This window comes from Carcharodon carcharias, chromosome 30 (assembly GCF_017639515.1).
Source record: "Carcharodon carcharias isolate sCarCar2 chromosome 30, sCarCar2.pri, whole genome shotgun sequence".
NCBI classification, from domain to species: Eukaryota; Metazoa; Chordata; class Chondrichthyes; order Lamniformes; family Lamnidae; genus Carcharodon; species Carcharodon carcharias.
In genome coordinates this window covers 13,889,895-13,912,261 of record NC_054496.1, presented here as the reverse complement: position 1 = coordinate 13,912,261, position 22,367 = coordinate 13,889,895, and the positions used below count along the sequence as shown (strand labels likewise).

Here is a 22,367-nt window from a genome sequence, read left to right as displayed (position 1 = left end):
CGCTGTAACTATGATTCTATCCCTATGATCTCTCCCCAGTGTCTCCTCTTCACTGAAGATTCCCATCCCTGGAATCATCTCAATCCTGCACACTTGACATGGGCTTGACATCCTTCCGGAAGAGAATTATAGAATTGGACATGATATTCTAACCAATGATTTGCACTGGTCTAGATTTATCATGCTGGATATTTCCTCTTCAAGATTGAGAGGGGAGTGTGATGGTCCAAAAAAAGATAATCAATTTGCAATGGCTGGGTTATGAATCTACAACAACAGGATAGAGCAGAGCTGCTTAAAAACTATAGCGGTATTCGAGTTACACAGGCTATCAGATAAAAAAAACAATGAACAGATTAATATTACCAAGGCTAGACACACACTGTGAACACTAAACTTAAAAGGCGGTTTTTTAAAAAAAACCTATTGAATACAACATAAATAATTACTTACTTTCATGCCTCCTTACTCATTCATTCTTTCATATATAAAAAATATCTTCTCATTGATTATATTTTATTTTTAAGTCTTGAGGACACAGTGCCCTTGACCCAGCCTGTCCCCATTCATTCTGCATTGTTCCGGGGTCGGGGTGCTGATGGATGGGATAATGAAGCCATTTCGGTTGTCCCTGTATCAACGTGCTGCCTGGGGGAGTCAAGGTCGCCAATAAAAGAGGCTCTTGATGGGCTCTTTGGACCTCTGATCTGGCAATTTCTCCCAGGTTGACGTTCAGCTGCCAAGATGTGGTGCAGTCCCACTCGAACGCGCAGCTGGGGCTGGGCTGATGAAGGATCTCCTGAAAGCGTTCTGCCCAGCTCACCTCCTGCTCCTCGTCCGTCATTAGCATCCCGATCGCCCTTGCCCTTGATTGGTGCCGTGGTGTTGCTTCTTAACGGCACATGGACTGTGGCAGTTCAAGAAGGCAGCTCATCTCCACCTTCTCAATGGCGATTAGGAATGGGCAATAAACGCTGACCTTGCCAGTGATGCCCACATCCCGTGAAAGAATTAATAAAAAGTTCCTGTACAATCTTGTACAGAGTCATTACTATTTGTTGCTGCTTGTGCCTCTCTGCCTTTTAACTCTATCCACCCTCGTTTATCTCTTCTGCAGTTCTTCTTAACCAGCCTTCCATACTTCTCATTGTCTTCTCTTCTTTGCTCAATGTTCTGTTCCTGATCCCTCTTGCTCTTCACCAGCTTTCTTTCATCGATCAACTTCCACGTCGGGTCAGTGATCCATCGTTATTTGTCGGGTTCCTTTCCTCCATCTGATGGCGACTCCTGCGTTCCCCTTAATCCCTCTTTTGAAGATTTTCCACTGTTCCTCGGTGTTGCTCGACCTCAGTAGTGCTTCAAATCTGTTGGAGGGGGCCAGCTGAAAACTGTCCAACATGTCCTTGTTCTTTAGTTTCTCCGTTGCAAATGAATTTTGTCAGCTTGTGGTCGTTGCCTTCTTCAGCTTCAGGTGGATCTTGCCAAACAAGGTGGTGGTCAGACCCTGCATCAGCATCTCGACACATCCGAACGTCTTGTCGGGTTGCTGATACACATATAGTCAATCTCGTTCAGAGTGTCACCATCTGGAGACCTCCACGTCTTTTTGTGGATTTCCTTTGAGGGATAACAAGACACTGAATATCGACGAGATACCAGCAGAGCAGTTGAAACATGGCAAGAACACCGTCAAAGGAGAGCTCGAGGACCTGTTCAACAAGACTGGGACTGCAGAGGACATTCCGGATGATTGGAGGTGAGGAGTAATTGTCAAGCTGCCAAAGAGAGGAAACCTCAGCAACTGCAACAACTGGAGGGACATAACACTGCTGTCAGTACCTGGCCGGGTCCCCAGCAGGGTACTCCTCAACTGATTGAAAGCAGAAGTTAATGATACACTTCGTGAAGAATTGTGTCCAGGGTAGCAGATCATGTTTCAAGTAGATCTTTACGCTCAGGAACATCATAGAGCAGAACCTAGAATATTAGAACCCACTTGTTAACGCCTCCATTGATTTCAAAAAGGCTTTCAATAGAAGCATTGGAAGTCACTCTGGTACATCATAAGATAGTACAGCAACCCGGAGAAGTATACTAACATCTTCAAAGTCTTATATTGTGGCTCCAGCTGCTGCATCAAAGCCAGCACGGGCACTATGGACTCCAGCACCATCACAGGAGCACAGCAAGGCTGCATACTCTCTCCATTCCTTTTCCTCTTGGTTATTGATTACATCATAAGGAAGGCATTGGTGGGTGCAGACTTTGGCATCCTATGGCAACACCACCGGTTGACGGACCTGGATTTTGCAGACGACATTGCCTGGCTGGCCGAAGAAGCATGCGCGCTCCAAGACATGACGACCAGTCTTGAGAGTAGTGGCGCCAAGTAGTCTACGCCTCAGCTGTGAGAAGACCCAGGCAATGATGGCTGGGTGGCAAAAAGGCAAGGTCCTCCCATCACCACTGGGTAACTGAACATCGAGGATGCCAACCACTTCCACTGCTTTGGAAACAACATCTCCAGGGATGGTGATGGAGAGATCGATGTCCATACAAGAATCAGCAAAGCAGCATTGATTTTCCAGCGGCTCCACATGGTCTAGGCATAAAACACCATCAACACGGTCATGAAGCTGTGACTCTGCATGTCCATAGTACCAACCACAATCTATGCCAACAAGACATGGGAGAGAACAGCAAAGGTGCCACCTAAGTTGGACGTCTTCGGCGCTGTCTACTTAAGATCCTGGGCATCATGTGGAGACACAGCATCACCAATGATGAAGTACTACAGAGGACTGGTCAGAGGTGCCATCGTGGCGGGGAGACGGTTGATGCTGGGAGGAGGGGGTCCTTCGCCTCCAGGACGTACATCCCACCATAGCGGCAGTGGAATTGACACCACCAGACAGAAGAAGACGACAGGGCTGGCCACGAAGTACACTTAAGGAGGATCTTCAAGAGTAGGACACGACCTGGACTGGAGTGAACGAAATTGCGATGGACTGGGGCCGATGGCGGAGTCTTGCTGCCCATTGCTCCACATGCAACCAGGAATTAAGTCCAAGTAAGTAACAAAAGAGGGCCAATGCTCTGGGGCTTTGGTAGACCATCAAATTTGCTGCTTTGTAGGGTTTCCAGCTCCAGGCAAATATAGTCCTGGAGGTGCTAGCACATGACCTCTGCCCTCCAAACTGCCCACACTCACACTGCTGCCATTGGTTGCCTGACATGCTCATCCTTGTTTGCCCCACTTTTCCAAGGCCAATTGGAAAGCAAATAGACTCTTCCTTACCCAATTAGGTGATTCTTTGCATACGTTGTTTTGCCATATTTGATATTGCCATAACTAATAAACTAATAAAATAAAATTTTTCAAAAACTTATCATAAATTGATCTTTTTCCCGGGTTTTCTCACAGCAGTATCCTGGGGATTAGCTTCCATCCCTGGAGACTTCCAGCCAATCCTGAAGAAACGGAATGAATGTTCCCAAAGAGGAATGAGCCTCTGGAATACTTTGCTGGTTGGTGAGATGTGTACTGACTCTCTCCACCAGCCTTCTGGAGGGAGCAGGATTGGTTCCTGACTGGGGCAGAGATCAGGTAAATGTCCTTATAGATAACGCTTGGGCCATATGATCTCCTGGACTGGTTTTGTCGCTGGACTAGTAACCCAGAGACCCAAGGGGATCGAATCCTGCCATGGCAGATGGTGGAGTTTGAATTCAATAAAATCCTGGAATTAAAAGCCTGAAGACGTCCATCAAACCATTGTCAATTGTTGTAAACACCCACCTGGCTCACTAATGTCCCCTTAGGGAAGGAAATCAGCCATCCTTACCTGGTCTGGCCCACATGTGACTCCAGAACCACAGTAATGTGGTTGACTCTTAAATGCCCTCTGAACAAGGGCAATTAGGGATGAGCAATAAATGCTGGTCTAGCCAGCAACACCCACATTCATGAATGAACAAAAAAAAAATCGCTTGAAGGGGAGATCTAGAGAAGTTATTCCACTTGGTTTGGGTTTTATCTCTCTTTGTTGCCTCTTGTAGCAGACTACATGCATGTGGCAGTGAAAGGGATATGATGTTAGACTCATTACAGCACTGAAGGAGGCCATTCAGCCCATGGCATCCATGCTGGTTATCTGTGGAGAAACCCCACTCTATTCCTGCAGGTTTATTTCCTTCAAGGTCCTATCCAATTTCCCTTTGAAATCATTGATCCTCTCCGCTTCCATTATCCCCAGAGGCAGCGAGTTCCAATTCCAGTTCATTACCACTCACAGTAAAAAAGATTCTGCCTCACATCACCCCCCCCACCCCCCACCCACCCCTCCTCCCGGCTGCATCTCTTGCCCAAAACCTTAAACCTGTGTCCCCCCCAATCATTGTACCATCGGCTAATGGGAACAGCTTTTCTTTGTCAACCTTAACCAATCCTGTCGTAATCTCGTACACATCTATCAGATCACACCCCCGCCCCAACCCCCAAACTTCAATCTTCTCTGCTCCAAGGAGAACAAACCCCGCTTTCCACAACCTAAACTTGTGGCTAAAGTCCCTCATCCCAGGAACCATTCTGGCGAGTCTCCTCTGCACCCTCTCAAGGACCCTCGCATCCTTCCGATTCTGGCAATCCGAATGCTGTGCCCCAATCGGGGCCTAGCTGTAACGGGTGATGCTCCAGCCGTTCTGAACCGCAGGAACAGAATTGATGAAACCGCCCTTCAGGGACATGGCTTGAGTTTGCCTTTTTCTCCTCCTTTTCCCTCCTCTCCCAGAGCTGCTGGCTTTAGCTTGTCCCATTCAGCCAGTGCTGGCCTCCCCCACACCCAAAAGGCCAATCAGCACACCTGAGCCATGGGAACCGACACAACCGAGCTAGATTGCGGCCTTGCCTGACCTCCGGCTGTACACTTCTCAACAGGAGTCACAGAGCTGCACTTCTCCTTGAAAGGGAATTTCATTGACGCTATCCCTTTAAGAGAAACAATCTCCTTTAAGTCACTGACTGTGAAGAAAAACTTTCTAGCATCAGTCATAAAAGTGGCTTTTGGCTCATTCAGACCAGTTTCCTGTTGTTGGAGTTACACTGACGCACTGTTCCAGATTGTTCTTTTCTCTACCACTTACTATTTTATACACCAATACGAAACCCTTTTACTATGTTTTAAAGCTGATGGGTCCAACTTTCTCTAGTCTTTTCTTATAACTCAGTCCCAGGAGTAAGAGGTCAGCAATCTGGTTGCCGGAAACATTCAGTTTTCCACTCAACTGACCAACTACCAGTGACAGTATTAAAAAAGACTTGCATTTATATAGTCCAGTTCGCAACCCTTTAACGTCCCAAAGCACTTTACAGCCCTAATTTTTACCTTTTGAAGTGTAACTCAGTCACTGTTGTGATGTAGGAAACGGGGCAACCAATTTGCGCACAGCAAGCTCCCACAAACAGCAATAAAATAGAGGACCTGACAATCTGTACTGGGTGCGGGATGAGGGATAAACATTGGTTAGGAAACTGGGGAGTCCTCCGCTGCTCTTCTTCGAATAGTGCCATGAATTCTTTTACAGTAACCCCAAGCGGGCAGATTACCTCTGCACTACACATTGGAGCCCACCAATGAGGAAGTGGCCCTTTAATTTGTGTTATTGCAATCTACAAAATGTCACAGAGTTATTTTGGCTCAGGAGGAGTCCATTTGGCCCATCGAGTCTATGCCTGTTCTCTGCAGGGGGTATCATCACATGACCACCAGCCTCCAACCCCGCCACCCCGCCCCCCCACCCCCCACCATTCCCCTGCCATTGGTTGTCTAACATGAACAATGAATCTTCAAACTGTGTCATGAGGGAGCTGTAGTTTAGCATTTGCAGTCTCTAGCTATTTAGTTAATTATAGGAGGACCGCCACACTTTTTAGGGAGGATATGAAGATGCAGGGGAGATTTACCAGAACAGCTCCCTTCCAGGGATGAAGGATTTTAGCGCCAAGGTTGGGTTGGAGAAGCTGAGGTTGTTCTCCTTGGAGTAAAGGAGATTGGAGGAACATTTGACAGAGGTGTACAGGTTCGGACGAGGTAGATGAAGAAAAGCTGTTCCCATTGGTTGTTGGCTCAAGGGCTAAGGGGACACAGATTGACGGTTGTGAAGGGATGTGAGGAAGGACTTTTTAAGCAGCAAGTGGTAATGACCTGGAATTCGCTACCTACAAGGTTGGTGGAAACTAGCTGTTCAATGATTACAAAAGAAAAGTGGATAGATACACAAGAGAAATACAGCAGGGCCATGGAGACGGGTGGGGGGTGGGGTGGGGGGGAGGAATGGGACTGATTGGATTGTTCTGCAGAGAGCAAGGATTGTTCTGCAGAGTGCAAGGATTGTTCTGCAGAGAGCAAGTTTGGACTCGATGGGCCAAATGGCCTCCTCCTGTACCATAATGATTCTATGACATGTCCATCCTTGCAATGTCCCGCCTCCCTCCTCCAATCGTATGGAAACTTGAGTGGCCAGTTGGAAAAGGAGCACTCTTTCATTGGATGGCTCTTGACAGTCAAACAACCTCCTCTTGCCGCCCACATCCGTTATTTTTATAACTAGTAAACAAATGCGTTGCAAGAAATGTTTTTTTTTAAAGAGCACAGTTTTTTTTTTGGGAATGCCCCTGTGACTTTTCTGTCTGACTGTCACTCACAGTGGCAGCCGGGCAATTAGCCTTTAATTCCTGGGGACTCCCGGCCATCCCTGGAGGGTTGGCAACCCCTACACGACAATCAACTGGTCGACCAGCACAAGCTGCCTCGGCTTAGACACAAAGAATTGGCGCCTTAACCGGGTGCTGTCTGCTGCCCTGTGGAGCTGGGCCCCACCGAGACGGGACACTGTACAGAAGGGGAGGCGGGGCAGAGAAAGAGAAAACCAAATTAAAATGAGAGATAAAATGGAAAACAGTAATTTTGTGAAACAATGAAAAAATCACGGATAATAATTAAATTGCACATTCTAAAGGATGACGGGCCAGGAATCAACTTACTGGCTGGCAGCCCACAGGATAATACACATCTTGAGAGTTCATCAGTGCTAAATCTACCTTCTGATGATTGTATTATGCGGCCATGTGTCTTTGTAATTCCTTGTTTCCGCCTCTCTACCTCTCCTTCCACTTTTAAGACGTTCCTTAAAGCCTATATCTCTCCGACCAATCTTTTGTTCACTTGTCCTAACATCTCCCTCCGTGGCTCAATGCCAAGATTTTATTTGATTACAGGCCTGCGAAGCACCTAAGGGTGTTGTAGTGCTTTAAAGGCACTATATAAATGCAAATTGCTGTTGTCTGCAAGTTGTCACAGTACCTGAACTTAATCGCTGATAACAAGTAGCGTTTCAATCCTCAAGTCAATTCGCACTCACTGCCACTCCATAACCTACAATTACCCCATGTTACACATCATAGCACCACAAGAGGGCAAATGGCCATCAGGTGCTTTAATTTATGTTCTTGAGGCCTAAGATTGCATATTACGCTAAAGTACTTGGCTGTTGATCTGTGCAACCTTCATTTAAAAGCTCATTTAGATAAAACAGATAAGAATTTGTTGGCAGTCTGCGTCTCTTTGTACAGGCATTTGTTGACCCGTTTAAGTGGGACAATACTTAAGTCACAAACCTTCCCAGAAAAATCATTTACTCTCCTTGTGCGAACTATGAAGACGTCACTGTACAGCTTTGTTTAACCCCCTGCCCTCCAAACCCTGCTTGCAATTCTTCAGCTGCTCCTGTAGAGTCTTTTGACACAACAATCTCCTCAGGGGGCTTGGGAAGCTGGAACCCAATGCGTTCAAGAAGAGAAGGTTAAGGGGGAGACTGAATAGCGATTCTATAAATTATCAGGGGGTTCAAGGGAGAGAAAAAGGTGGTGGAAGCAGGTTCAACTGTACCTTACAACACTTGAATAGGAAAAATTTGCTGACCCCTGAGGAAAAAGGAGGGGAATGGAACTGGCCGGATAGCTCGTTTCAAAGAGCGGGCATCAGCGTGATGGGCCGAATGGCCTCCCCCTGGGCCTGGTTCTATGATCAAAGGACAATTAGCAGGAAATGGGAGAGAGATTTTGATGGCAGGGAGGCGAGACATGTGGAGAGGCTGAAGCAGAGCAGTCTGGTGGGCAGGAACATGAGGGCCAGGGGTCCGACAACACCACTGGAGGTTGGGGATGCGGCGGGGATGGTGGGGGGGGGGAAGCGAGGTATTCTCACATTGCACTAGCATTGGAAGAGTGGGCAGTTTGTCCAAACCATAGAGTTAGGAGAGGTTGCAGAGGAGAGGTTAGGGCAAGAAAGATGGAGTTTGAAAAGAAGAACAAGGGTTACAAATACTTGGAGTTGGAGTTCATGCAAGATGAAGCCTAGAAAGTCAGTTCGGAAAGCATTTGGATTAATCGACTTGACTTCTACACTTCTACAGACATTTCTGGCTGAGATGAGGGCAGGGGGATGGGAGGGTATGTTTGTTAACATCTTTTGTTCACTCTAAAGGAGTTGCCAACCTGGAAAGTTGGTGGTTGAATCTATGAAAAAGAGGATTAGAGAATGAAAGAGCTAAGACGTTACAAGGCATTAGGCAATGTCAGGATTGGATCATCAATAGATTCCGGTCTTTGAAAAGTGTTACAGGCAATTTGAGTCCAGGTCTCTTCAGAAGTTAGGAATCCATGTTGTGTATTCAGTCGATTAAGATGTTGCCAGTGTTGCAAATGCAGGTATGGCTGTAGATAGAAATCCTACTACACCCGGCATGAATGGGCATGATTAGGTAACTCTGTCATCAATCACACCTTCAAAGTGTCTACTGTATCAGCCAATGGGTTGGAGGTAGGGTGGGACTTGTAGCCAAACAGTGAATTTTGCAGCAAAGTGAACAAAGTTTATTTACAAAGTGCATTTAATAAAGAGAATCTCTACAAATTGTAGCAAACAGAAGTTGTGTCTAAAATTAATCCCAGTCACTCCCAGCAGGAGGTCACCAGGAGTCACTGACGAGACAGTTATCCAATCACCTCCATTCTGACTGGGAGTGATGGTGCCACCATATACAGTCTTAAAAATAGGTTTTATTTTTCAATTTCTTTCAATACTTTCATTCATTAGTTATAAAAAAGATTGGGAACAAAAGCGGTTTGACATAGTCACGAGTCAATCAGATGATGAACAGCGTCTTCTAATTGGCTGGGGTTAAAGGCAAGGGTGGATGTTTTTAGGTGCTCGAAGGTGAAAGTGTAGGGGTTGGGGCAGGTCGGAGGTGAAAGGTGAGCTGAAGGAACCTCCAGGAATGTATCCTAGGTGACCCTACTCAGAAAGCTGTGGAAGATCCACTGGCATGAACCACATTGATAATTAAAGATCGTCAACGAGGAACAATTTCCTCTACCCGGCAGGTTAGTAATCTCTACTAGGCTAACAGCCCAACTCCAGGGCATCAGTCTAACATTCCAATTAGCAGCACTTAACTCCGACCCACTGCATTCCAAGGATGGATGCTCCGTGATCCCAACAGCACAGGAGCAATTGTGTTCTGAGGAATATTTTTTTTTACTCATTCATTCATTGGATGTGGGCATGACCGACAAGGCCAGCACTTGTTTCCCACCCCTAAATGCCCTTGCAAAAATGATGCTGAAGCGCCATCTTGAATACAACTGGGTGTCTTGTTAGGCCATTTCAGAGGGCAGTTAAGAGTCAACCACATTGCTGTGGGTCTGGAGTCACATGTAGGCCAGACCAGGTAAGGGTGGCAGATTTCCTTCCTTAAAGGAGATTAGTGAACCAAATAAGTTTTTACAATCCATAGTTTCATGGGCACTATTACTGATACCACATTTATAATTCCTGATTTATTAAATCAAATTAAATCAAATTCAGCAGCTGCAGGGTGGGGTTTGAAACCATGTTCCGAGATCATTCATTCAGGCCTTTAGGGTTACTAGTGCAGGAACATAACCACAAAGCTACTGTACCACTAGTTGATCATCTCTGTCTGGACATCTTACAACATTCAGCCCTACTCTCAACTGGATATTTATCCAGCTGCTTATTTTTACACAGGGGAGTTAACATCCACGGCATTAACTGCTCTCAGTGGGAGTCTCTTGCATTGACCGTGGGGGTTGACAGTCTTTGAACCTCCACTCCCCAGCAACATGATTGCTAATTTTGTCATTCCATCCTTTAGTTCTGGCATCACCATTTAATTGAAATGGTCTCTTTATATCCAAATTAGCTATGCCTTTTAGTATTTTAAAGAGTCAGGTTGTACTGTTCTCAATCTCCTTTACTCCAATAGAAATATTCTGTGTCCTTGCTCCCCACTCCCCCTCCCCTCCCCTCCCGATAGGCTCGTGGGTCACAATGATACAGTGTAGGATAAAATTCTGCAGAAGGGAAAGATCCCATGTTTCGGCTCATCCAGAGCACTTTAGCCTCTATGCGCTTGGAGCTTTTGCCTCCGACTCACTAAGAAATGAGCTCTTCCTGGGAATTACATCCGTTTAGGTGTGGGGCGAGGTTAGAAGACCAGAACTGGCGTTTACAAACTTTCACGGCTTCACCACCTTTGAAGTATAGTCACTCTTGTTATGCAGGAAACATCAATTTACACACAGCAAGCTTCCACCAGTGCTCCCCACAGTGTGCTGTCCATTTAACACCACCTCTCTTTCCTTTTGCAAAGCCAGTTTCAGGCCAGCTAGCTAATTTGCAACTCACCCAATGAGCCTCAGCCATCCTTAAAAAGAATGCAATCCTTATAAAACATCTCCTGAAAACACGACTCCCAAATTCGTGCCAATTGTCCTGGAGGCCTTAATGTTGTTCACTGAAGAACACTGGCATCATCATCCAGAATGCTCACAGCCATTTACCCCTGACTTATATTGAATTTACAGAGCCCTTGGAAGATAGGGGCAGAAATAGACTACACGGGTCCTCGAGCCTGCTCCAACATTCAGTCAGCTCCACAGCCGATCTTCTCCTCAACACCACTTTCCCACCCTATCCCTTCCAACATAATCAAATGAGATAAGATTATATGCTAGAGGATATAACTAAAATAATACCAAGTACGTTCAGACAGCACCTCATCGTGTTGAAACATCTCAAAGCACTTCCCGTACAATGAATGACTTGGAAACACAAGGACTGGAGGCAAATGGGGTAACCGTCCTCCACCAATAGCATTCAGCAAACAACAAAGAAATGGGCGAGTGGTTAATCTGGTTTTGAGGAATGTTGTTTGAGGGAGGAACATTGGCCCAGTCACTGTGAGAATTCCCTTCACCTTTTTTTTTTGAGCATTGTCGTGGGATCTCTGATATCCACCTAACCAGTAAGGAGAGCCTTAATGTGTTGAGGAAATCAGAGAGAGAGTAGAGACTAAGGAGAGTAGAAACTGGAGCGGAAGTGAAGGCTTGATGATAAGACTTTATCCTACCATTGATCAGCAGGTCTGTAGTGACCGTAATGAAATGTCTGTAATGTTCATTAATTGTATTGAAGCATCTCATGATCTACGTGGAAAACTTGAATCTGATTGCACTTTTTGTGATGGCCATTGTTTTGTAATGTTCTTTCAGATATTTTATGAATAAAGTATATCTTTCCAAAACAAAAAACCCCCATTGATCAGCAAAACAATTAACTCTATGGGAAAAAGATCTTCAGCCACGATCAACATTTCCTGTAGTCTTCAGCCTTCCTCGGTCCACCAGAGCCAATTTAGTGACATCAGAACCCATAGGAGTGAGTCTGCCAAATAGGTTAATTCATTCATTAATGGGATGTGGACGTTGCTGGCTAAGTAGCCTTTTCTCATTCCAATTGTCCTTTGACAAAAGTAGATGTCCAAGATTGAAAAATTAGAAAAGAAAGCTGAAAATAAGCTACTCTTCCCTACATTACTCATGCCCCAATTACATTCCCATATATATTCAGGGGAGATGGTGGAGTAGCAGTGATGTCATTGGGCTAGTGATCTATAGGCCCAGGCTAATGCTCTGGCAATCCCACCATGGCAGCTGGTGGAATTTAAATTCAATTAATAAATCTGGAATTATAAGGTTAGTCTCAGTAATGGTGATCATGAAACTATCATCAATTATTGTAAAAACCCATCTGGTTCACTAAACCCCTTTGGGGAAGGAAATCTGCCCTCCTTACCCGATCTGGCCTACATGTGACTCCAGACCCACAGCAATGTGGTTGACTCTTAACTGCCCTCTGATTTGGCCCAGCAAGCCACTCCGTTCAAGGGCAATTGGGGCAACAAATGCCGGCCTTGCCAGTGATGCCCACATCCCACAAAGGAATAAAGAAAATATATATATATATATTTGCTGTGGAGTTGTCTAACTTTCGAAGTGAATGTACCACACAATGTATATCAATTGGTGTGGGAGTGGAAATGACTCTCTGAGCAGTACAACATTGAAACCCCTCCAAATCATTGGGTACTGTGTAACTGTGTGACACTAATGCAAGTGTAAGTCTGGTCCTGGACTGGAGGAAACCTTGAGAGGCTTGAGATATCACCAAGTAGAAGGGTTTGGATTGGGTCCAGAGGAAAGTCATTAGATTAATTCCCAGTTTGAAACATCTCATTTATCAAGTTTGGCTAAAAGAGCTGGGACTCAACACTTCAGAGAAGAGTAGACTTAGGAGAGATTTGATTGAGGTTTACAAAATGATAAAGGGAATAGCTCATATTTAAATTGACAGTAGATTAGGGAGGACCAGGGGTCACAATGCTGAGCTGTACAAGGCCAGGCCTAGGGTAACTGTCTGGAGAAAGATTAACTTCTGGAACAGCTGCCAACTCGCGAGGACAATGCTGATTCGTTGAATTCCTTCAAGCCAGAACTGGACCTATTTCAGACTGGGGCGGAGGCTACATTGTACAAGAAGTGGGTGTCTCCCTCTGGTGGATGCGGTGAGCCATTTAAGTCCCCATTCAGTTCGGCGGGACCATAATATCCTGCCGGGTGGGAGGGGCCCTAAAATCCTGGCCCTGGATTAGTTACGATCACCTAACGTTGGGACGGTCAGAGGGGAATTCCAAGATTTTTTCTTCTCCAAATTGGCCTGTGTTTTTAATCTGATTTTTTTGCCTCTGCCAAAAGATAACATGGTATTGGGTGACAGGCAAAGTCTGGAGGTTGTCAGTCTGGGTGGACCCTATTCCTGCCTGTTATTGTTCAAACAGCAAACAGCACTGTGATAACTAGAAGCACCATCTTTTCGAAGAATTAGCACAATCGTGTTCAAACTATCTAGAAGCTCCTGCACTTACAATACTACAGCTGGCACTACAAGGGCACTGATGCCATCCCAAGATGCCTACTCAGAGAGATGCCATATAGACCCTGGTACCCCACATCTGAGGCGCCCAGATACAATCATTTCTGTCTGCCTGCTGTGTCCCCCTAGAGTTGCAGTCTGAGCAGTGTGTAAACGGCGATCTTTACCATTGGGCGGTGGTTTGACATCTGCGTCTCCTTGCTGGTTCGAGCTTTCAGATTGTCCTGACTCTGTGAGATAAAAAGAGATGGGTGATCAGCACTGGGAGATTCTCTTTGTCTTTCGTTCAACCAAACATAGAGGTGCTCAACACCAGAGTGGCCTACCCAGAGCAGACAGTGACCACTAACACTGGGCGGGCAGTAGCTGCACAATCGTCACCAAGCCTGAAGTTATCACTTGGGCCCACAAGTAGTCTAAAATTATTGTTCGCCTTCCCAAAACATTCATCCACTCAAACAACGTTGAAATGAGGAAAGATCAATTGGCCCATTAAGCCTGTTGATTGCCCCGAACCATATGACCATTGACTTTCCCAAGGGAGACGAGTAACCTTAGCAACAATTCCATGGAAAGAAAACAATGAAAAATAATTTCTGATCTCCAGGGACAATTGAATGAGATTTCCAAGACACCTACTTAACATTACAACCTATGTGATTCAATCCTGATCTGATGCATTCCTCAAATGACAGTCCTCTGGCCATTGTGCCCACGGAACATAATGCAACTAAAGCAACTACGTTTGAGCTTATCCCTACATCTTAAATACGGTTCACAACCAGTTATCCACCAGCTGGTTATGAAAACAGTTGTTACGCCTCCTTAACCTATTGAAATAGTCAAAATAAAACATATGATACCGATATCTCTTCCTCAGTGCCTAAGGTTCAGGCATCTCTAGAACCACCATTCTTGGTGCTTCACCATCAGATATGATCTTTCATAGGCCCACCATTCCTCCTACTCAAGGATCACGTTGTCTGTGACTATAAAGAGCTGATGTCTTTGACTGTCCTTATCCCAGGAAAATAATAACTTGCATGAATTTGAAAGTCATTCTGGGCCAGGAATAAAAATGAGAATTGAAAGGACATAAAAGTCGGTTGTAGCAGAGAAAGGCGGGAGTGAATCCTACAGGATGAAACTCCAAAATCAAGTGATGCCCCTCATCGGTTGGCCAGCAATGTGTACTGAGCTTAGATAGTAATTACATCATTAAAAAAAACAGGCCACTTGGCCCATAAAGTCCATGCTGAAGTTTTAGTACTTTGTGTAGAGATCCATATGTTAATCTAATGTAAACATGTCACGTTTCAGAGGATGCAAATTAGTCTTACGACAACAACTTATATTTATATAGCACCTTTAATGTGGGAAGGCATTGGGGTAGTGGTATTATCGCTGGACTGGTATTCCAGAGAGCCAGACTCTGAGTTTGAATCCCAGAAGAGCAGATGGTGAAATTTGAATTCAATAAAAATCTGGAATTAAAAACCTGATGATGACGACCATGAAACCATTGTCAATTGTTATAAAAACCCATCTGGTTTACTAACACCCTGGTCTGTCCTACATGTGACTCCAGACCCACAGCAATGTGGTTGTCTCCTAAAATCTTAGTAGGTTTTTAGAAGTATCTTATAGCCGGAAAGAGAGGCAGTGAGATTCAAGGAGAGAAGTCCAGAGCCAAGGCAGCTGATGGCAAGGTCACCAATGGTGGAGCAATTAAAATCAGGGATGCACAAGAGGTCAGAATGAGAGGAGTGCAGAAATCTCAGAGGATTGTGGGGCTGGGAGAGATTTCAGGGTGGTGGGGTGGAAGCGAGGATATGGAGGGATTTGAAAATAAAGGTCAGAATTTTAAAATCAAGCTGTTGCTTGACCAGTGTAGATCAGCAAGCAAGGAGGTGATAGGGGAATGACACATGCAGTGGGATAGAGTTAAAAGTTGCAGCCTGAAATTTGCAATTGACGCAGTTGCAATTACCCTCTGACTGACCTCTTGAGTTCATAACCAGTTACTATTATCCTATTCAGGCTACTTTACACAGGCAACAGCTGAAGCAGGAGGAAGATTAACAGCCAGACATCAGAACCTTGCTCCAACTGCCCATGAGCAATGCCACAGGAGATCAACTGGGAATTACGTTTTTAAAACTGTGCAGAATAGAGATTTTCCCACAGATGTTCTGTAGGATAATCCCAACAAGGCTTTCGATCTTGCTTCTAATGTCTGTTGTCTGCATTCTTTGCTTTGTAAATCAAAACATGCGCTTGCGTATATATTTGCCCCTTAGGGTGTGACTGATTTTGTGCTCTATCACTCTGCAAGCAGTTGGAGCCGTATGTACATTGGACAGCTCGGAAAGTTTAGAGACATTCCCCTAGGAATGTTAAAAAAAAAAGAGACACTGATTTATGTGTCTGTTGGTTTGACTTATTGCAGATGTTGTTGGTTTTAGACAGTTAACAAAAGGGCCTCATTTTTCATTTTCCTTTTTCCCTCAGTGATAATTCCCACTTTTAAGTTCAGTTTACATTGCTTTGTCTGTTTACAGGATGTCAAAGTGATCTACTCTCACACCCCAGTGAGCTGGAGCAATAAAGCTTGGGAATGACGTCACCAGGGGTTAGAGTTCAGTCTTTATGTCAATGAGCTCACCCTAGTTACCCAGCATGCTCAGCCCTCAACAGAAAGGGCGGGAGATTCTCTAACGTGGCAGTAAACCCATCACCAGACTGCTGGGAAGAGCACGTAATTCATTCCTGCTCGTCCAACGTGAAGTGAGCACTCTCTCTCTCTCCACAGAGGCATAACCCGCTTGTCAAAGCTAAGGTGCAGGCTGACAAGATTCAGATCATGACAGTTAGCATTGGGGACCTGGCTGCCAGAGCGATATTGTCACTGCAGTAGTGATCCAGAGGCACAGGCTAATGCACTGGGGAGAAGGGTTCAAATCCCACCATGGCAACCTGTGAAATCTAAATTAGGTTAATTAGTAAGGGATTGAACTGATTAATAAATCTGGAATTGAGAGCTAGTCTCAGTATTTGTGATCATGACAAGTATCGTTGATTGCTGTTAAAAACCCATCTGGTTCACTAATGCCCTTTAGGGAGGGAAATCTGCCGTCCTTACACAGTCTGGCCTACATGTAACTCCAAAGCCACTGTAATGTGGTTGACTATTAACTGTCCTCTGAAATGGTCCAGCAAGCCACACGCTTGTATTTAAGTAGGTGGCTCACCACCACCTTCTCAAGGGCAATTAGGGATGGGCAACAAATGCTGGCCCAGCCAGTGATGCCCACATCCCATGAAAGAATAAAAATAAAATGACCTTTCACCCCTGTTAAATTACGGAGCCACTTCTGCCCCAGGGGTTACTCTGGGATAAGGCCCAGCTACTCCCAGTGCTGTAGAAGCCAAATCAATTACACATCAGCCCTGCCAGCATTCAGATAACCGTTCAAACATTTCAAGCCACATTGTCCTTTTCTGGCCATGTCACCTCTCCGAAGACTGGGAAGTGGGAGGAAAGATCCAGATTCCCATTTATAGCTGATGTTGTATTAGCAGCCAGGTTAAGGTTGAGGAGAAGCCTGATTGAGGTTCACGAGATTATGACGGGATCAGATAAGTAGGCAAAGAAGAGCTGCTCCCATTAGATGATGGTACAAGGATGAAAGGACATAGATTGAAGGTTTGGGACAAGGAATACAATGGGGGAATGTGAGGAAGAACATTTTTACACAGCGAGTGGCAGTGACCTGGAACTTACAGCCTGCAAGGGCAGTGGAGCTGATACAATGAATGATTTCAAAAGGAAATTGGATGGGCCCTTGAGGGAAAGTAACACGTGGGATGGAGCAAGGGATTGGGACCGACTGGATTGCTCGATAAAGAGCTGGCGTAGATCGGATGGACTGAATGGCCTCATACTGTGCCACAATGACTCCATGAATGGTGCTGTTGATTCACACATATGATCCATGGGAAAATAAACTCTGAGGTGGCTCTCTGTTCCGGTGATCCCATTCACCTACCACTTCTTTCTGCACCCCCCACCCCCCCGCCCCACACCCCCACGATCCCCAATAGTGCCCACCCCACCCCCCACTACCTCCCAACCATCTCCCTATTCTTACAAAGTCAAGGTTGGTGACCAAGGCATGTGACTCAGATTTCGCGATGTGGGCAGGAGCTTCCAGAGCCTCGTGACCAGGTTACATTCCGTTACCTTGGTAACTGCAAGGATTTATCAGAGGAGGAGGTACCATGTTAATGCAGGTGGCTTCCAAAGGTTACAAAATGACGGAGCTGCAGGGATAAGGAAGAACTAAAATCTACGAGTTCGGAGAACAATGCAACCTCTTCGAATCACGTCACAGATTGATGAAGCTGAACATCATACTGTGGGTCCCCAATCTCAGTCAGGCAGAGGGGGGCACAACAACAACTTGCATTTGTATAGCACCTTGAACAAAGTAAAATGCCCTAAGGCGCTTCCCAGGAGCAATTAATTAGCAAACAGCATCTGACACACAGCCTTATAAGGAGATACTGTAGGGCTGGTGTGCAAAAGCATGTCACCGAGGTGGGTTGAAAGAGAGTCTTAAAGGAGCAGGCAGAAGCATAGAGGTTTAGGGAGGGAATTCCAGATCCTGGGGCCTAGGTAATCGATGGAGCGCCTGCCTGTGGTGCAGCAATGAAAACTGGGGGTGTGCAAGAGGCCAGAAATGGAGAAGTGCAGGGATCTCAGAGGTTATAGAGGCAGGGAAGGGCTGGGGTCATGAAGTGCTTTAAAAATAAGGATAAGAATTTCAGAAAGCTGAGCAAACTTGGCTCCATGTCACAAATCTGTACTCACAATGCAGTAAAGGTAGGCTGCGTGTAGGCAAAGTTTGTCACGCTTGAGTTTGGCAATGGCGTGTGGTAGAGACTCTGAGAGGAATGATGGATGGCCTTTTGAAGTCTCCATTGCAATGTTCACGCAGTATCTTCACTCCCTCGATAGCCATAGTGGAATGTCATGTGGTAATAGGTCATACAGAGCAGGTTTGATCTTTGGACTGTGCTGAGATGAATGAGCTCAGCTGGGCAGCAGGAAGCTGATGGTCTCCACAGTCGAACAACTTGCTGACACTCACTGCCTGGGCTCACAATGAAAGGAGTGCCATTTGGGCAAGAGAGCGTGAGGGAAGGGAGTGTGGGGGGTGGCAGTGGGGTAGGGTTGTGGAGGAGCCGCTGGAAGTTGGGGAGTTACACCCCAAGCACAAGTCAGAATAAAAAGACTCTGTGACATCCCTCAACTGGAGTTATTGAGGGGAGAGGAAGAGAATTATTAATGGCCAATTCCAACAAGTACACTCGAAGGAGGAGCTGGCTGTTCTTAGTTACATCAACAGCAGATCAGGAAGTACCATGTTGAAGGCTTCGGCCTACATACTGGGCCTGTCAGCTAGGTGTGGAAAGCCTGGCACCCAAACAGCCCACTGCTGGACAGAAGCTATTGGGGGGGGCGGTGGCGGTGGATGGGGGGGAGGTGGAGAACAGCATAAGAAGGCCCTAAGAGGAATTTACCCACTGATATAGTCTAATTGTCTTGGCTACCAGCGAGCAAAAACCAACTACTGATGGGAAAAACAGTGCCATTCTGCATTTCAACAACGTTTGTCCAAGCTCGTTCAGCCTTTCAGATCACACTGTGCCTAAGCTTTTTGTAATTCCCAAGTCATCACCTATATCAGGTTATATAATAGTCTGTCCTAAACTGGATAACCTGACACAGAATTGGACTCAATCATTACAAAGTCGACAGCAAAAAAAAACTGCAAAACTTTTCTGTAGCACATTTTTTTCTTGTAGACTTTTGGAAAATATTTTCCAACATATACTCTGTAGTCAGTTTTTGTTCTGTTTTTCCCAAAGGAAATTAAAGTCCACCACTTTAACTAAAGGGGGATGTTTTGTGGAGAAAGTTGGGTGGGGTGGGGGGGGAGCGGTGTGCGGGGGGATGTGGATGGGTGGGGGTGGTGAGCATTAATGCAAGAAGAATTTACAGATGTTCTTTAAATAACGATGGGCATGGGAGAAAAATGTGCTTTTCAATGCTCCTCTTTCAGGGCTAGAGCCCTCTTATCTGTCTTGGGTCCATGCTTAGGATTCTTGCCTTTGAGTCAGAAGGTCAATGGTCAAGGTCCCATTCCAGGGACTCAAACACAAAATTCAGTCAGGCACTCCCGAGTGTCGCACTGCGGAAGTGCCGCACTGTCAGAGATGCTGTCTTTCAGATGAGACATTAGACAGAGACCGAATTAAAAAGCAGAACAACAAAAGTAATAATTCCTCAATTACTACCCGAGCTGCAAGTAAATTGGCATAGGGTTGAATGAGTGGCTCAAAGATTGGTGTGGGAGAAATGGGTTTCCATTTCCAAACGGGCACCAATACTTAGGAAAGAGGGAGCTGTATCTTTGAGTGGGCCTTCACGTGAAGTGCTCTGGGACCAGAGTACTGGTGAATCATATAACCAGGGCTTTAAACTAAATTGTGGGGAAGGGTTCAAGTGAGGGGAGATTTAGAAAGTAAAGGCAGTAGTACAGGGTAGTGGTATGTGTAATGGTAACCAAAACGTGACAGGAAAGGACAGAGTGTAGAAACATAAAAGAGTTCTCCAGCAAATAAGGTCAGAATAGGGGAAAAAAATGATAAAAGGACAGAATTAAAGGCTCTTTATCTGAATGTATGCAGCATTCATAGCAAAATGCATGAATTGATAACACAAATAGAAATGAATAAGTATGATATGATAGTCACGAGACAGACATGGTTGCAAAGTGACCAAGACTGGAATCTGAATATTGCCATTTCGGAAGGACAGGAAGAAAAGAAAAGGAGATGGGGTAGCTGTGTTAATCAAAGATAAGATCAGTAGAGTAGTGAGAAATGATCTTGGTTCAGAGGATCGAAAGGTATAATCAGTGTGAGTGGAGATAAGAAATAGCAAAGGAAAGAAGTCACTGGTTGGAGTGGTTAATACTCTGTGGGACAGAGCATAAATCAAGAAATATTGGGGGCTTGCAAAAAAGGTATTGCAATAATCATGGGAGATTTTAATCTTCACATAGATTGGATGAAACAAACTGGCAAATGTAATCTGGAGGATGAGTTCATAGACTGCATTTGGGACGGTTTCTTAGAACAATATTTTCTGGAACTAACCAAGGAACAGGCTATTTTAAATCTGGTAATGTGTAATGAAACAGGATTGATAAATTACCTCATAGTAAAGGATCTTGTAGGTAAGAGTGATCATAACGTGTGAATTTCATATTCAGTTTGAGAGAGAGAAATTTGGGTCTGAAACTAGTGTCTTAAATTTAAATTAAGACAATTACAAGGGTATGAAGGCTAAAGTGGATTGAGAAAATAGGTTAAAAGTTAAGACAGTAGAGAAGCAGTGGCAGAAATTTACAGTGGTATTTCACAACTCTAAATAAAAATATATTCCTTTGCGAAAGAAAGACTCTAAGAGAAGGATGCATCATCCCTGGCCAACTAAGAAAGATTCCTACATTACAATATTTTCTACATTCAAAAATATTTCATTGGCTGTGAAGCTCTTTAGAATGTTCTGAAGCTATGAAAGATGCTATAAAAATGCAAGTCTTTTCTTTTCCCTCAGTAACCCTAGCTCCCATCTCTTCGGAAGGCCCATTTCTGTCCAAAGCTCACATGTCCACTTCTGTGAGACTTTTCCAATCCTTCTCTTAGCAGCATAAAACAAATATTTGTTAAGTATGTCCCCTTTCACCACACACACAGTCACACACACACAATCCACAAACAAACTCCCACAAACAGCAATGTCAAAATGAACAGATCATCAGTTTTAATGATGTTGGCTGAGGGATAGTTACCAACCAGACCTTCCCTGCCCTTCTTGCAAATAGTGCCCTGGGATCTCTTACAGCCATCTGAGAGAGCAGATGGGCCCTCAGTTTGACATCTCATGTAAAAGACAGTACCTCTGACAGTGCAGAATTCTCATCCACACACCACCCTCTGTGCTCGCTGACCTATACTGACTATCGGTCAAGCATCACCCCAATTTTAAAATTCTCATCCTTATTCTCAAATTCCTCCATGACCTTCACCTCCCTGTCACTCTAACCTCCCCCAGCCCTACCACCCTGTGATTTCTGCACCCCTCCAATTCTGGCCTCTTGTGCATCCCCAATTTTAATCACTGGCAGTCGTGCCTTCAGCTGCCAAAGCCCTGAGCTCTGGAATTCCCTCCCTAAACTCCACACATGAGCCTCCTCCCACCCTTCATCTCACACTATCAACATAACCTTCTCTTCCTTCCTCCCTCACGTGTTTATCTAGTTTCCCCTTAAATGCACCTATTCGTCTCAATTGCTCCATATGATAATATGCTCCGCATTCTTACCGCTCTACGGATAAAGAAACTTCTCCCAAATTCCGTTTTGGATTTATTGGTGACTGTCTTATATTTATGGCCCTCTGGTTCTGGTCTTGCTCACAAGTGGAAACACCTTCTCCAAATCTACCTTAACGAACCCTTTCACGATCTTAAACAGCAAAATAAAATTTATCGTCTCTCAAACGCTGTTGGGCAGCACGGGACTCAGTTCAAGCACTTGAGAACTTGCCTAACGCTCTCCCATTAGTGCGAGAGGAAGAGGTGTAATTATATAACCACAGCATTTCTTATTTGAAGGCCTGTAATTTGACTTTTTTTGTGTGTGTGTGTGCCTGTATACCTGATTATCCTCTCTGTCCACACTCAATAAAGCTGCTGTTATGAGACAGACAAAGAAAGACTATTGTGCTTTGATCGATTAACTCATAGTGTGTAAACGTTTATAATGACTCGTAAAACACCAAATGTCTATTAATCATAAACATTTAGGCTGCAAAGAAGACTTTGATTAATGGAAGTTCCCTGAATACCTCAGGCAAAGATTATTAACTTAAAGGAGC

General features: G+C 45.0%; 1 protein-coding gene across 3 annotated transcripts in view; it reads right to left on the bottom strand.

Annotated features, from left to right (window-relative positions):
* The window catches only part of nfixb (nuclear factor I/Xb), a 376,050-nt gene that overhangs the window by 88,072 nt on the left and 265,611 nt on the right, over positions 1-22,367 (bottom strand). For all 3 annotated transcript variants that reach the window (XM_041177033.1, XM_041177034.1, XM_041177035.1), the window contains one exon: positions 13,523-13,585. In XM_041177033.1, the coding sequence (XP_041032967.1) occupies positions 13,523-13,585 (63 nt within the window). The remainder of the gene's footprint in view (positions 1-13,522; positions 13,586-22,367) is intronic.